The sequence below is a fragment of the Pongo abelii genome, chromosome 16, assembly GCF_028885655.2.
Source record: "Pongo abelii isolate AG06213 chromosome 16, NHGRI_mPonAbe1-v2.0_pri, whole genome shotgun sequence".
Taxonomy (NCBI): Eukaryota; Metazoa; Chordata; class Mammalia; order Primates; family Hominidae; genus Pongo; species Pongo abelii.
The window spans coordinates 103,538,975-103,554,162 of NC_072001.2; the positions used below are offsets into that span (position 1 = coordinate 103,538,975).

The 15,188-nt window shown below is 44.3% G+C and overlaps 1 protein-coding gene across 3 annotated transcripts in view; it reads right to left on the reverse strand.

Annotated features, from left to right (window-relative positions):
- The window catches only part of ADAMTS17 (ADAM metallopeptidase with thrombospondin type 1 motif 17), a 367,718-nt gene that overhangs the window by 344,290 nt on the left and 8,240 nt on the right, over positions 1–15,188 (reverse strand). For all 3 annotated transcript variants that reach the window (XM_024232909.3, XM_063716750.1, XM_063716751.1), the window contains exon 3: positions 12,020–12,185. In XM_024232909.3, coding sequence (XP_024088677.2) covers positions 12,020–12,185 — 166 coding nt within the window. The remainder of the gene's footprint in view (positions 1–12,019; positions 12,186–15,188) is intronic.

Below are 15,188 nucleotides of genomic sequence, written 5' to 3' on the forward strand. Positions count from 1 at the left end.
GTGAAAGAATAGGACACTATAAAAAAGACAGCAGTGGAAAAGAATCAGATATAACTTCTAAAAGTATTGAATATAATTGCTAAAATTAAAAACTCAGTAGAAGATTACATGCAGATCAGACGTAGTTTAAGAAAAATCTGGTGAACTGAGAAACCAATGACAGGAAATTCTCTAGAATAGAGAATATAGAGATGGAGACCAAAAATGCAAAAAGACAACACAAAACATGGAGGAAAAAATAGTAAGGTCCACATATATCAACTAGGAATTCCAGGAGAAGACGTAGGTAATGGGAAGAGGCACGTCTCCATGAGAGGGAGGGTGGGAAAATCACAACGAGTCCCAAACAGAATAAACATGGGAAGCCCACGAGGAATGCTGCAGAACCCAACAACAGTCCTGCAGAGAGAGAAGGCAGAGCATTACACAGAATCTAAAATCAGAGGGGCCTTTTGTAACAAAAATAGAAGTCTGAACACAGTACAATAGTATCTTTAAAGTGTTAAGACTCAACCTAGAATTCCACATTTGGCTAAATCGTCACTAAGAGTAAGGGCGAAGGCTGAGCACCATGGCCCATACCTGTAGTCCCAGCACTTTGGGAGGCCGAGGCAGGCCAATTGCTTGGGTCCAGGAGATGGCGACCAGCCTGGGCTACATGGTGAAACCCTGTCTCCAAAAATATACTAAAAATTACCCGGGTGTGGTGGCGCATGCCTGTAGTCCCAGCTACTCGAAAGGTTAAGGTAGGAGGATCCCTTAAGCCTGGGAGGCAGAGGTTGCAGTGAACCAAGATCGTGCCACTGCACTCCAGCATGGGAGATACAGCAAGACTCTGTCTCAAAAGAAAAAAAAAAAAAGAGTAGGGGTAAAATAAAGACAGTTTGGATAAAGCAAAAATAATAATTTAGCCATTTGCAAACCCTCATTTAAAAATGTTCTTCAAGGACATTAAGCCCAGGGAAGTGGGTTGCAAGAAACAATACCGAGCAAGCTGACAAAGATATCAGTAAACCTAAATAATTCTAACTGCAAAATCATGATTACCATTCATTGGGAAGAGACAAAGACAAAATGTGGTTAAATTAACAGATAAAAATAACGTGTAAAATCAAAGTTAAAGCATTTGAAGGCTCTTATAAATGAAAGAAACCTGATGCCTCAGACTTCCTTTATATAGTTTTTTTAAGGCAACAACAGAATTTTAATAGATTATCAAATTTCCACACCAGTGGAAGAGAGAAGGGGAAAATTTTTTTAAAAGTTGGTCAAGCCAATAGAAACAAAAACAAACAACAACAAAAGGAAACAGAAGCAAAGAAAAAGCATGGTATGGTAAACAGATACAATATAAGTGTTAGAAATAAAATGAATTCTAGCAATACTAGAAACATGAAAACACTAACCCTGCCAATGAAAAAACATATTCCCAAATCTGACAGTTTTTTAAAAATTCAAATATATCTTACTTTTAAGAAACGTACATACATCATCATGACAGAGAATGACTGAAAATAAAACTAAGGGAAAAGAAACATCATGCAAACATTTACCAAAATAAAACCTGACTGGCAATACTAACGTTAGCTGAAAACATCTGGAAGGACAAAAGTATTACCAGGGATAAAAATGGCCCATTACATGATGATAAAAGGAATGGTTCACCAGCGGTATAGCTCCTACACCTGCGTGCACCAAACAATACTGCCTCACAACTTCTAAAGCAAAGATCAATAGAATTAAAGGGTAAAATTGGCCAAGCCACAATACGTTATGACATTTTTAATATATCTCTAAAACAAATCAAGCAGGTCCAAAATAATGAGACTATAAATGATTCTGACATCACAGTAACTTCAGTAAATGGGCATATAGAACACAACAATTAGAAAATATATACTCTGCTTGCAGTAATTTGAGATTATGTACTCTTTTCATTTATACATAAAACATTTATTAAAACAAAAACATCTATGTTCTAGGCCACGATGCAAATCTCTACCACTACCAGTAAATCAATGACATATGGAATTCAGTACACTCAAAAGCTTCTAATAAACCTAATCCTCCTATAGATAACAATTATAAACTTGAAAAAAATACAAAAATCCAAACACCTGAAGGTTGGAAGATGTGGGTGGGGTTAACACTCAGAAGATAGGAACAGCACAGGAGACTGACGGAAGGCCTGGTCAGTGCCATGCAGAAGGGTTAATGCTCCAACAGAAAGCTTGCAGCCCCTGTGATCTGAAGAACCAGAGGACAGAGTGCAGAGCAACAAGGTGACTGGAAAGTATGGGGGAGGCATGCTGGAAAGGAGAGATCCACAAAGGGGAAGCCCAAAATTCTGTATATAAATTCTACTCAACTCTCAGGATGATGCCTATGTGGAAAAGAGTCTAGTTAAGAATAAAAGAACTGAGATTTGAGTTGCCACCCAGGATACAAATTCTGCAGTCTGAGTCCAACAAAATTAACTGCCAGCTAAAATACTCTCCAGAGTAATAGAATTCAGAATCTCCATGTTACATTTACAATATCTGGAACACAATCCAAAATTACTTGACACATGAATAACTCGAAAAATGTGACCCCTTTTCAAGAGAAAAGACAATCAATGTAGACCAAACCCGAAGATGACCCAGATGTTAGAACAGCAGACAAGAATTCTGAAGCAATTATTACCATAATACTCAAGGACTTAAAGGAAAATGTGCTCATGATGGATGAAAAGACAGGAAATTGCAGCAGAGATACTGACACTGTTAAAAAAAATGGAAATATCATATGCACCACATTCTCCATTGTTATACATAGAATGATAAATTGGCCGGGCGTGGTGGCTCACGCCTGTAATCCCAGTACTTTGGGAGGCCGAGGCAGGTGGATGACGAGGTCAGGAGATCGAGACCATCCTGGCCAACACGGTGAAACCCTGTCTCTACTAAAAACACAAAAAATTAGCCGGGCGTGGTGGCGGGCGCCTGTAGTCCCAGCTACTCAGGAGGCTGAGGCAGGAGAATGGCGTGAACCCGGGAGGCGGAGCTTGCAGTGAGCCGAGATTGTGACCCTGAACTCCAGCCTGGGAGACAGTGAGACTCCGTCTCAAAAAAAAAAAAGAATTATAAATCATGTTGTAAAGATGTAAAGATACCAAAAAAATTATATGAAAAAATAAAAATTCAATTAATTTATAGCATAATATTTACTTTCTGCCACACGCTGTGTTTACATATATTAACTTAATCATCTTAATTTTATAAAATACATGCAATCATTATCACCCTTTTACAAATAAAGAAATTGAGACACTTTAAAGGGGTTAAATAAATAACCCAAGGTCACTCAAGCTAGTGGTAGAGACAGGAAATCAAATCCAGTAAACCTGTGTCTAAATTCTTACCACTATACTGTACTGCCTCTCTAGGGAAAAGGTATGTGGAAATTACAGTCTATTTAGAAGTGGGTACTAGAAATATTACATAGGAAAATTTGTATGCACCTACAGGTGTGCTTACAGGGAAATGTGTAGCCTTAAATACAGAAATTAAAAATGAAGACAGTAAAATTAACTGAGCTAGGTATTCTATTCAAGAAGTTAGGGAAAAAGCAACAGGACTAAACCTAGAGAACATTTAGAAAAGGAATAAAGGAAAAAATAATAAAGATACAAATAGAAATTCAAAAATAAAGAAAAACAAAACCAAGCCAGTTCTTCGAAAAGGTTAATAGACAAAACTCTGCAATGAAGATAAATGAACTAGATTTGCATTTATTAAGATGGATAAGACATGATTGTGAGTGATAAATGCAAGCTGCACGGCATAAAATCATTTATGTAAATTTTAAAACATACAAAACAATACAGTATGCAGTTTATGACTATATATCATAATCGCTATAAAAGTATAAAAAACATGGAAAGGAAGGGTTCCCCTATGTCAGGTCAGTCTGGTGGTTGCTTCCGGGGAATAAGCCAGAGGCATGATAATGGGTGGAGGGGAGAACGCCATCAGTCATATCCGTAAATGTTCATTTCTCTCAAAAAAAACAAAAAAAGAAGAAAGCATCCCAGCACTTTGGGAGGCCAAGGCAGGCAGATCACCTGAGGTCAGGAGTTCAAGACCACCCTGGCCAACATGGCGAAACCCCGTCTCTACTAAAAATACAGAAATCAGTCAGGCGTGCTGGTGGGCACCTGTAGTCCCAGCTACTTGGGAGGCTGAGGCAGGAGAATCACTTGAACCCGGGAGACAGATTTTGCAGTGAGCCGAGATCACACCACTGCACTCCAGCCAGGGTGACAGAGTGACACTCCATCTCAAATAAATAAATAAATAAATAGAAGAAGAAAGCTCTGAAGCAAATCTGACCACATGTTAACACAGGGTAAGTCTGAATGCTGGATACGCAGGTTCCTTTTTTGTGTTTTGCCTGTTGTAAATTATTTCATAATTCAAAATAATTTATACCTGCTACATTCATTTATGTCTTTACTGCCTATCTTCCCCACCAAACCCTAAGTTCTCTGGAGGCAAGGACCATACTATGTCATGTTCACCATAGTATGCAAATCTGACCAGTGTCCGGAGGGTCAGTGAGAAGGGAAACTTAGCATATGACCTGAAAGCGCAACTTCCTGTCTACAAATACTGATTCCTTGATTTCTTGTGGATTTGCTCAAGAGGCAAGGATGACAGATTCAAGAATACTAATGAGTCTTTAGCTCCCAGCTCAGTGCTCTGCAGGGCCTCTCTCTTCCTGACTTAATACAGAACAAGGGCATTGAAGTGGTCTCCTCGACAGTCAAAAATGAGCAGGTGAATTATAACCACAGCAGCTGCAGCAAGAGCCCACATGGACTGGCCCTAAGTGGCAAGTCTGCATTAACTCATTTAATACTCACAAAAGCCCTAAGAGGTAGATGACATTAGGAAGAAACTGCAGCTCAGAGAGGGTGGCACCATTCTAACTTGCCTGAGCTTACACAGACCCTCAAATGTTATCAAGAGCGTAACTGAATAGCTGACCAGTCAACGATGGTGTCTATTGCTATAGACAGGGTCCCTTTGTGTGGCCCATTTCTAGTTTCCTGTAAATGTGATTTTTACCTTTCAGACATTTATGAGAGTTCTCTTGGACATGCCCCCTGGAGCGGCTGGAGGTGGTTACAGCACCCCCGGTTCTCAACGTTCCTCTGCGATTACCCTACAATAGACATCACCACCCCATGGTGCAGGTAAGAAAACAGAGGCTGTGTGGCCTGAACTATGTGCCACACCCCCGCCCACTACTCCAGAACCCTGCCAGATTCCTATGCTGAAGTCCTAACCCCCAGGACCTTAGAATGTGGTTGCATTTGCAGATAGGGTTTTTACAGAGGTAACTAAGTTAAAATAACGTCACAACAGTGGGCCCGAATCCAATGACTGGGATCCTCCTAAGAGGAAATTTGGACAGAGACATGCAGAGAGATAAGACCACGTGAAGACACAGTGAGGAGACGGCCAGTACAGTCTGGATGTGCGTCCCCTCCAGATGACCACGTGAAGACACAGTGAGGAGACGGCCAGTACGGTCTGGATGTGCGTCCCTCCAGATGACCACGTGAAGACACAGTGAGGAGACGGCCAGTACGGTCTGGATGTGCGTCCCCTCCAGATGACCACGTGAAGACACAGTGAGGAGACGGCCAGTACGGTCTGGATGTGCATCCCCTCCAGATGACCACGTGGAGACACAGTGAGGAGACGGCCAGTACGGTCTGGATGTGCATCCCCTCCAGATGACCACGTGGAGACACAGTGAGGAGACGGCCAGTACGGTCTGGATGTGCATCCCCTCCAGATGACCACGTGGAGACACAGTGAGGAGACGGCCAGTACGGTCTGGATGTGCATCCCCTCCAGGTGACCACGTGAAGACACAGTGAGGAGACGGCCAGTACGGTCTGGATGTGCGTCCCTCCAGATGACCACGTGAAGACACAGTGAGGAGACGGCCAGTACGGTCTGGATGTGCGTCCCCTCCAGATGACCACGTGAAGACACAGTGAGGAGACGGCCAATACGGTCTGGATGTGCGTCCCTCCAGATGACCATGTGAAGACACAGTGAGGAGACGGCCAGTACGGTCTGGATGTGCGTCCCCTCCAGATCTCGTAACGAAACGTGCTGCCCAATGCTGGAGGTGGAGCCTAGTGGGAGGTGGCGGATCCCTCACGAATGGCTTAGTGCCATCCCCATGGTGATGAGTGAGTTCTCACTCCAACAGATCATGCAAGAGTTGGCTGTTTAAAAAGACCCTCACCTCTTCGCTCTCTCTCGTTTCCTTCTCTCTTGCTCCCTTCTCTCCCCATGTGACATGCTGGCTCCCCTTCATCTTCCACCAGAAGCAGATACTGACACTACGCTTTGTGTACACTCTGTAGAACTCTGAGCCAAAATAAACCTCTTTTCTGTATAAATTACCCAGCCTCAGGTATTCCTTCAGGGCAACACAAATTGACTAACGCAATAGCCATCTGCAAGCCAAGGAGAGAAGCCTGGAACAGATCCTTTCCTCATAGCCTCAGAAGGAACCAACCCTGTCAACACCTTGACCTCACACTTTTGGCCTCCAGAACTATGAATAATAAATACCAACAAAACAATACATTTCTGTTAAGCCCCTGGGTCTGTGCAGCTTTGGAGCAGCCTCTTTGCTCCAAACACAGAAGCACAGGGACATTAAGGGACTCTTCTTCTGGGGTTACACCAAAGGGAAACAGAACTGGGCCCCTACCATGGTTCTTTTTTCTCTTTGTAGAATAATAATCCTTAAACTATTGATGTCTACTTATAAAGTTAACATTTATATGCAAATAAATATTTAAAATATTAACTTGAAGAAACTCAAAGTAGCAATTTAATGCCATTCCTTTTAGGTTCTGCTTCCAGTTAAGATATAGAAGGACAGGAAAGACTCCAACTACCACTTTTACAGCAAAGAACACTGCATACACTACAAAATCATATTTTATTTTATCCACTGGGAGAGCTAAGGTCTCAAAGAAGTGTAGAGGAACCAAATTTCAGAGGATTGGCCCTTGCTGAGCAAAGATCAACAGCTACAAATGTGGCACATATACACCATGGAATACCATGCAGCCATAAAAAATGATGAGTTCACGTCCTTTGTAGGGACATGGATGAAATTGGAAATCATCATTCTCAGTAAACTATCGCAAGAACAAAAAACCAAACACCGCATATTTTCACTCATAGGTGGGAACTGAACAATGAGAACACATGGACACAGGAAGGGGAACATCACACTTCGGGACTGTTGTGGGGTGGGGGGAGGGGGGAGGGATAGCATTGGGAGATATACCTAATGCTAGATGACGAGTTGGTGGGTGCAGCGCACCAGCATGGCACATGTATACATATGTAACTTACCTGCACGTTGCGCACATGTACCATAGAGCCTAAAGTATAATAATAATAATAAAAAGAAAAAAAAATTAAAAAAAAACAAAAAAAAAACAGCTACAGTTGTCCCCGGGGCACAGGTGGAATGAGAAGCTAATTAGCATCTAAGCTGTGGAAATAAGGAGGAAACAGCCAATTGTTAACTGTGTGGGCTGGAATAATGGATTACACCTGGATTTGAGATGGCCTAAATCTACTCCAGACTTTTACCAAGTGTGTGATGGCTGGCAAAAGTCAGGACAGGGATGGAAACAGAGAGGCATCTGCATAGTCACATGAGTACTGGCACCTACGCTCTTTATGAGGAGAAACCTAAGCCTGCCATAAACCTTTGCAGCTAGTGGCAAACCCAATCCAAGCCAACCCACTTCAAATCCCAATTAAACAGAACGGTTGACCTCCTCATCCTAATTAAACAGAACGTTTGACCTCCTCATCCTAATTAAAAAGAACGGTTGACCTCCTCATCCCAATTAAACAGAATGGTTGACCTCAACCTAGCTGCCTCTTGGTCACCCTAAGCGGAGCCAGGTGAGGACAGAGGGTGTCATACAAAGAAGTGACGACAGAGAAGTGAAGCTTGGGTAAGTGTTACCTGATGTCCAACCTCCTGCTTTACTCATCAGCTCCATGAACTCATGTCAATGATGTCTTTAGTGTTTAAGCCAGTTTGATTTCTGTCGTTTCCAACCGAATGAATCTTAACCCATTTATGCCTGAGGTTGTACATTTTTTTTGTGAAAACTCAGACCTTGGTGATGACCTTGAGCAGTAGGGTATAAATAACTCCCACAAGCTTAGCGTTCCAATAATGGAACACTAGGCATAATTGGTACAAAGCACAAGACCTGACCAATTGTGCATTAGAGGATATACACGTATTATACACGCAAATTCTTCCATAAATTAGCAATACACAGTTTCTAAAGAGTTACAGCATCCACCAAATACTCATTGACATTATCTTTATAATGCTATAAATGAACAAGACAATACTAGAAAATAACCACAATGATTTTTTAAAACAATGATAACAGAACTTAACCTATAGACATCAATGCTTCACAGAAAGCACAGTTGGAGGCATAATCACATTCCAGTGAGCACACCACCACTCAGCATGTTGCAGGATTCCTATACTGTAAATGCTAATGGAAAATTACTCTTCTATTTCACCATCTACTTCTACCACAGACATGTGAAATACACCATGGGGGAGGAGAGGAAGATTCATAGTTACGTAAGAGCATGAAAATGCTGGGAGGAAGATTCTAAACTGAATCATAATGGAGAAATTAAAACAAGCACAGAAGGAAGATTAAAAGGTTTGAAGTCAAAATAGCTTTTTAAAAATCGAGGAACATTTCAAAATATCCAAGGTACCATTTTAGTTTGCCAAGTTCCAACCTGGAGTGCTATTTTATGGATCAGTTTACCAGGCCCCCAAAATAAGGAGCAATGTAGGAAACAGCATCAGCCTGTCCCCTCGCCTGAAGCCCCAAAGACCATTAGAAATGCAACCTCAGTAGTATCCAAGGGAAAGAAACAGTTCCCAGGTGGCCTTTGCTGTGTCAGTCCTTCTAGCCACCAACCCTGCTCAGACATAAAACCCTACTCAGCACAGCGGCTCACCTAGGTTTACCTTTCAAGTACACTGAGTGCTTCATGGAGGAAGTTTCTTAGACTCCTCCTCACCTACAAGAGCTGGCAAGGCTACTCTCAGACCATGTCCAAGGCTATCATAACACAGGGTCAACAACAGGGCATGAAACCTATGGCTGCCATGTTCAGCCAGGAAGAGCATGTTCCCATGGGAAATCTTGGATTAATCTGATTAATCTTTCTAGGAAAGATTAGGAAACTTCTAGGAAACTTAAAGAATGTACTTTGCAGATGTCCCAGTAAATTAATTTTCCCGATTTCTAAACTCCTGATGTTTGAAAGCTAATCCAAACTAGATAGGGCCTAACTGACTGCTCATTAGCTCAGCCTATTAAAAGGCCCATTGTCATTCTCAGGACAGCCACATTTACTGAATATTTCATGCAATGCAAGAAGGACCAGAAGCAAAATATGTAATTCTCCTCTGTGTCTGTGTTCCTGACTAGTGCAGAGCCTGAGTCTGGCACAACCTGAAATACGCACATTACTCCTGCACCAAAAAGCAAGCTGATGCAAGGTTTGAGAGCAGGGAAGGAGAGATTGTATTTTTAAGCAGGCTCAGAAATTTCTCCCTACAGTCTTGCATGGCTGCTCTTGTTTTAACTTTTTCCATCACATCCACCCCACTCTGATTTTGTTAATTTTATTTCCTCATTAAAGGCTAAACCGTCTATCAAAAGAATGCCTCAAAACTCTCCTTAGGGACAGAAATGCAAACACAAGCACCATTTATCATGTTATCAGTGATCCTCAGTATCACATCACTAAAGAGGACGGAAGGTGGTCATTAGACAAACATCCCATTATCTCACCTACAAGCACGCTGAGTTCTGACCATGGACTAGCGGCTGATGAATGGTGGCGTGAGCAGAGAGAACAGCGAGAAGACGACACATCTGTCCTTTGTTTCATTGCATGGCCCTGCTTGAAGGTGCTCAAATGGGAAAATCCACTCCCAATGGCCCACAGGTGCTATTCCTCAGGTTTAACAGTCCTTAGCGATGTGGTTTTCAACACCAGCTGAACATCAGAACCACCTGGGAGCCTTTACTTTGCCAGGTGTCCCCAGGATGTCTAATTAAAGTGGTTCTCTGTGGGTGGGACCCAGGCGTGAGTAGCTGTTAAAGCTTCCCAGGTGATGCTAAGGTACAGCCAGGGCTGAGAACCACTGCCGTAGAGAAATCCCTCTGCCTCTGTGGCGGTACATCAAGACAGAACTAGGTAGGGTCAGGGGCTCAGGTTAAAAATAGCACACTGCGGGGTGCCGGGCATAGTGGCTCCATACCTATAATCCTAGGACTTTGGCAGGCCAAGGCGAGAGGATCACTTGGGCCCAGGGGTTCAAGACCAGCCTGGGCAACACAGCGAAACCCCATCTCTACCAAAACAAAAATTAGCCAGGTGTGGTGGTGCACACCTGTGGTCCCAGCTACTCAGGAGGGAGGATCACCTGAGTGCAGGAGGTCAAGGCTGTGGCAAGCCATGATCACACCACTGCACTCCAGCCTGGGTGACAGAGTGAGACCATGTCTCCAAAAAAAAAAAAAGCCATACTGACATCAAGCCCACACACAACCAACTGTCAGACTTACCAAAGACCCTGTTTCCTATTAAAAGGTATTTTTTAGGTGCTAGTAATTTCATGAGGTCTTCCTTACTTTTGAAAGGATGCAGAAAGAACAGAAAAACCCTAATGTCTCCATTTGAGACTCAAAGCTCTCTTGAGGTTTCAGAGATGCCCTCTATCTAGCACCATCACCTCTAATGCCCACCTAGACTAGGCTAAGGAGAAAGTCAATGTACTTCCATCAAGTCCACACACAGAAGCTGAGCTCAACTGCAAAACTTGTTTACAAATAACAAGGTAATTCTAAAGCAGTCACATTATTCCCAATGTCACCAGGATACTAAACCAAGGCACATTGTTTCCAATGTCACCAGAATCCTAAACCAAGACACACTGCATTTTCACACAAAGGTAAGTCTTTAAACTACAGAAGCACAACTTCCAGAAGTCAGCAGTGGGGTCCCACGATCTCCTGGGAGGAAATGCCACCTGTGCTCCAACTTCATCTGGGGACATTTGTAGCCCCATGAAATGTCCTTAAACAGGTGACAGGTCATCCACATTCGGGTTGTTCAAAGAGAGACCCAGAGTATAAGAGCCCCAGGTTCTCCCCCCACACTGCATCTTAAAATCACTTTCAAAAACACTGGCACCCAAATCATACCCCAGGCTAAAAAAGATCAGGATGTTGGGGGACATGCCAGTGCATGGCATTTTTTAAAGCAGTGGTTCTCACACTTTAGCACACATCTAAATCCCCTGGAGGACCCGTGAAACTACAGATGACTGGACCCTCCCGCAGGGTTTCTGATTCACAGGTCTGGCCTGAAAATGTGCATTTCTAACAAGTTCCCAGGTGATGCTGATGCTGCCGGCCCGGGGGCCACACTGCAAGAATCGAGAATCGAATCACTGCTTCAGAGGCATCCCAGGTGGCTTTAGTTAGTGCAGCCAGAACTCGGGAGCGCTGTATTATTAAGAGTGAGCTCCTGGCCAGGACACCAGGAGGAGGGAATTCTTATCCAAGCTCGGCTACAAGGTTTTTTGGACCTCAACTTGCTCTTGATATATAAAATTGAGGGACTGCATGAAAGAGATCCTGGGTTCCTTGCAGAAACAAAACGATGACTTTTTCAAAGGACTGCCGACACTAAGACACATAGACAGGAAAAGGAAGTGGTCTCAGGGCAATAAAACAGCTTTTGAAATACAGGGGAAGGTAAGTTCTCACTCACGTGGCTTCAGTGCATTTGGAGACACACAAAGGATGCGGGCTGTGCGTGTGTTCTAAGCTGGTCATGCTGCTGCCCCGACTCACCTGGTAGAACCTTGCAGAGCTGCCCGGGTCTCTGGGCCTCGGCAGAAGGGCTGGGGGTCAAGGACCATTTGCGCCTGATCAGATGCTCTCGTCCACTGAATGGGCCCTGGGAGTTGTTGAGGGGCTGGATTAGCACCTGCTCCTGCCCAAGCTGAATGAGGCCAACCTGTCCAGAAAGGAGAAGGAAACGCGATGTCGGTCATCCTCACTCACACACACCCATGGCCCCCCAGAGGGGCAGGCAAGACCACCTTGCTGTGATTTGGTTTTCCATGTCTGGGCTCTTTTCTTTGCAAATTGGTCAGATTTACCTGAGCCCAAGAGTGAGCTTCTGTGTGACTTACAAACATACCACAGAGCAGCTGCATTGGGGGTGGGGGTACAGAGACAGATACAACAGCATCCATTTTCCATGTTGGCTTTCAGAGAAGATGAACTACTTCATTATCAAATTTTTAATTTTAAAATTGTTTTTCAAGTTACTTTAAAAATCATCCCCCCAAAAGTCCACCTGGGAGGTAACACTGAGATTGTTGGGAATGACATTTATATCCCTAATGGAAAAATGTATCTTATCCCTGGGTATATTAAGAGTAACACTAGCATTGTTTTGACAGCATCAAAACAATTTGCCCTCCTTCAGCAGGCACCTGCTGCTAGTTTCCCTTCTTATGTGGAGTCAAAATGGTAAATCTCTCAAGGAAATCGAACCCAGGCAGGGCCAGGGGAGGACCTGGTTTGTACACTGATTGATGCAGTCAACATCCCCTTCTCCTGGGAACAATCCCGAACCGCCTTTGATCGCAGATTCAGGAGATCTGGCGGATGAGTCTCAGGGGGCCATGACATCCTTTCGTGTCTCCCTCTTCCACCCTCACTTTTCAAAAGCCATGACACACTACACCATTGGTTCTCAAAGTCCAGCATGCGCCCAAATCACCTGGAGGTCCTGCTGGAGCCCAAGAATGTGCATTTCTAAGAAGTTTCCATGTAATACAGGGACCACACTTGGAGAAGCAGCACTCCCCACCACACACAGAGCTAACTCCAGTCTCAAGTATAAAACTCACTTAAGCCAAATGAGATAGACACCCCCTCTACGTTCTGAAAGGATGCACCGGTACCAAGATTCCTGGAAAGTAAATCAGATCAACTGATAAGATCGCCTACAACCTTGTGTCCCCAAGATACAGGGTGAGGCCATACTTACCGCTCTAAGCATATTTCAGGGTTTCCATTTCATTAGAACTTTTGCCAAGAACAACTCAAAGATTTTACTGCCCAAATAAAACTGTCTCAAAGTGGCACTGTGTGACCTGCAGGAGAGCACAGCTTTCTTCCCTCTCTTTCAAAGTGAAAACTTGAGTTTGTTCACCAGGAAACTTTGGGGAAACTGAAGAAATGGAAGAGGGTGGCCACAGTGGGATCTGCAGAGCTCCAACATAGCAGTGCACAATGCAGCCTCGGTGCATAACACCCGAAAACTTCCGCGGTCAAGATAGAGTGAGCAGGGTACGGCACAGCGCGTGGGACAGAGCCCCACGTGGGAGGACCCCCGCCTGCTCCCTAGAGGATACACTTCACTCTAATGAGGGGCTGGACTCATTTGGAAACACCCTGGCTGTGGGTCAAAGCCCCCCCAGGATCTAGCACTTTCAAAGCTAGTTATTATTTGTTCAGTCTAGAGTTTGCATTCACAAACCCCGGCATAAAAAGCAGTTAGCTGTTAGTTCTAAGCTGATACAAGTTTTTAAAGACAGGGAGATCTCACCTTGGTGAGAAATCCTACACATACACACTTATATATACATGCAAAGCTTCACTTAGCACCTTAGGGAAGGTTTTTCTTTACAATTCTCAGGGGCCCCATGTGCTGGTTTCTATAAACTTAAGGAAGAAAACAGCAATGCTGGGGAAAGATGGATGAATGGACTAGTGGGTACTCGCCCTGGCAGCCACTTGCCCTCTTGGGCCCCGACCTCGAGCAGGGATGTGGCCAGGCTAGCACCAGGAGGGAGGGGTTGCACAGGGCCCTCACCCTGGGAACCTGCATGAGGAAGGGCCCTGCTTCCTCCTCCCTGTCTCACTGTCCCTAGACTCCTTCAAGCATCTCTAACACTGCCATTGCCAGCACGCCACCAGTGGTCAAACGTCCTGTTGAGAAGTGCCACCTGTGCATTACACACAGTCTCACCCCAAAATACCCACCAGCCTTCCTTCTCTCTGACCTGTCTTCCCTAAATAAACCCCCCTCCCTGCAGCCCCCTGCACTCTTACATTCCAGCCCACTACCCCATGTTATAGGACATTTGCACGACCTAACAGTTTGTTCCATTGAGGCAAGATCAGAATTATTCCTCCTGTTTTTGCCAATGTCTGCCACATAACAGTTACTCAAAAAGAAAAAATGAGACTGACAACGCAGTTACCTGCATGGACTGCCTGCAGCCCCCTTGCTCAGGGCTTCTCATTCCCGGCTACATACTGATATGATTTGGGGAGCTTTGAAAACTCCTGATGCCTCAGCCCCTACTCCAGGCCAAGTGAATCAGAATCTCTGGGGTGGAGTCCAGGCACTGATATTTTTTCAAAGGTGACCAGGAAAATTCAATGTGTAGCCAGGGTTGAGAAGTGCCGTCCTAGCTTTCAACTGGGTGCTGGAGACCCTGGACACCTACTGCCTTGATTCCATGTGGAGAGGTCCTCGGATTTGGAACCCGGGCCTTCCTCTATGGAGCTCTGCCCACTGCCCTTGCTTCTAACCCACCACTGCACGTGGCCCCAAGAGCTGAGCAGGGCTTCTTGGATCTGTGTGACTCCTGCAGTCACCATCTATGCGGAGAAGGGAGACTCAGGGAAATGTCTGTCCAAGGCCTCTTCTGTCCCATTGATGGTGACGAAGAAACACCAGAGATGAGCCTGTGCCTTAGATACAAGAGGCCTGCAACCGTCCTCCAAAGAGACAAACTTTGTAGAAATAAATGCCTATGGCAGACAGAACTGGCAGCCCTGAAGCCCCTTGGTTTTAAGGCATATAATAAAGCCCCCAATGAAATGGTGCTCTTAAAAGAGAAATCTTAAGTTTTGCAGGATTTGGTATGCTATACTATAAGTGTGGGTCAAATAAAATGGATCAGGCAATAACTTGATATTTCAGCAGTTGTGAGTG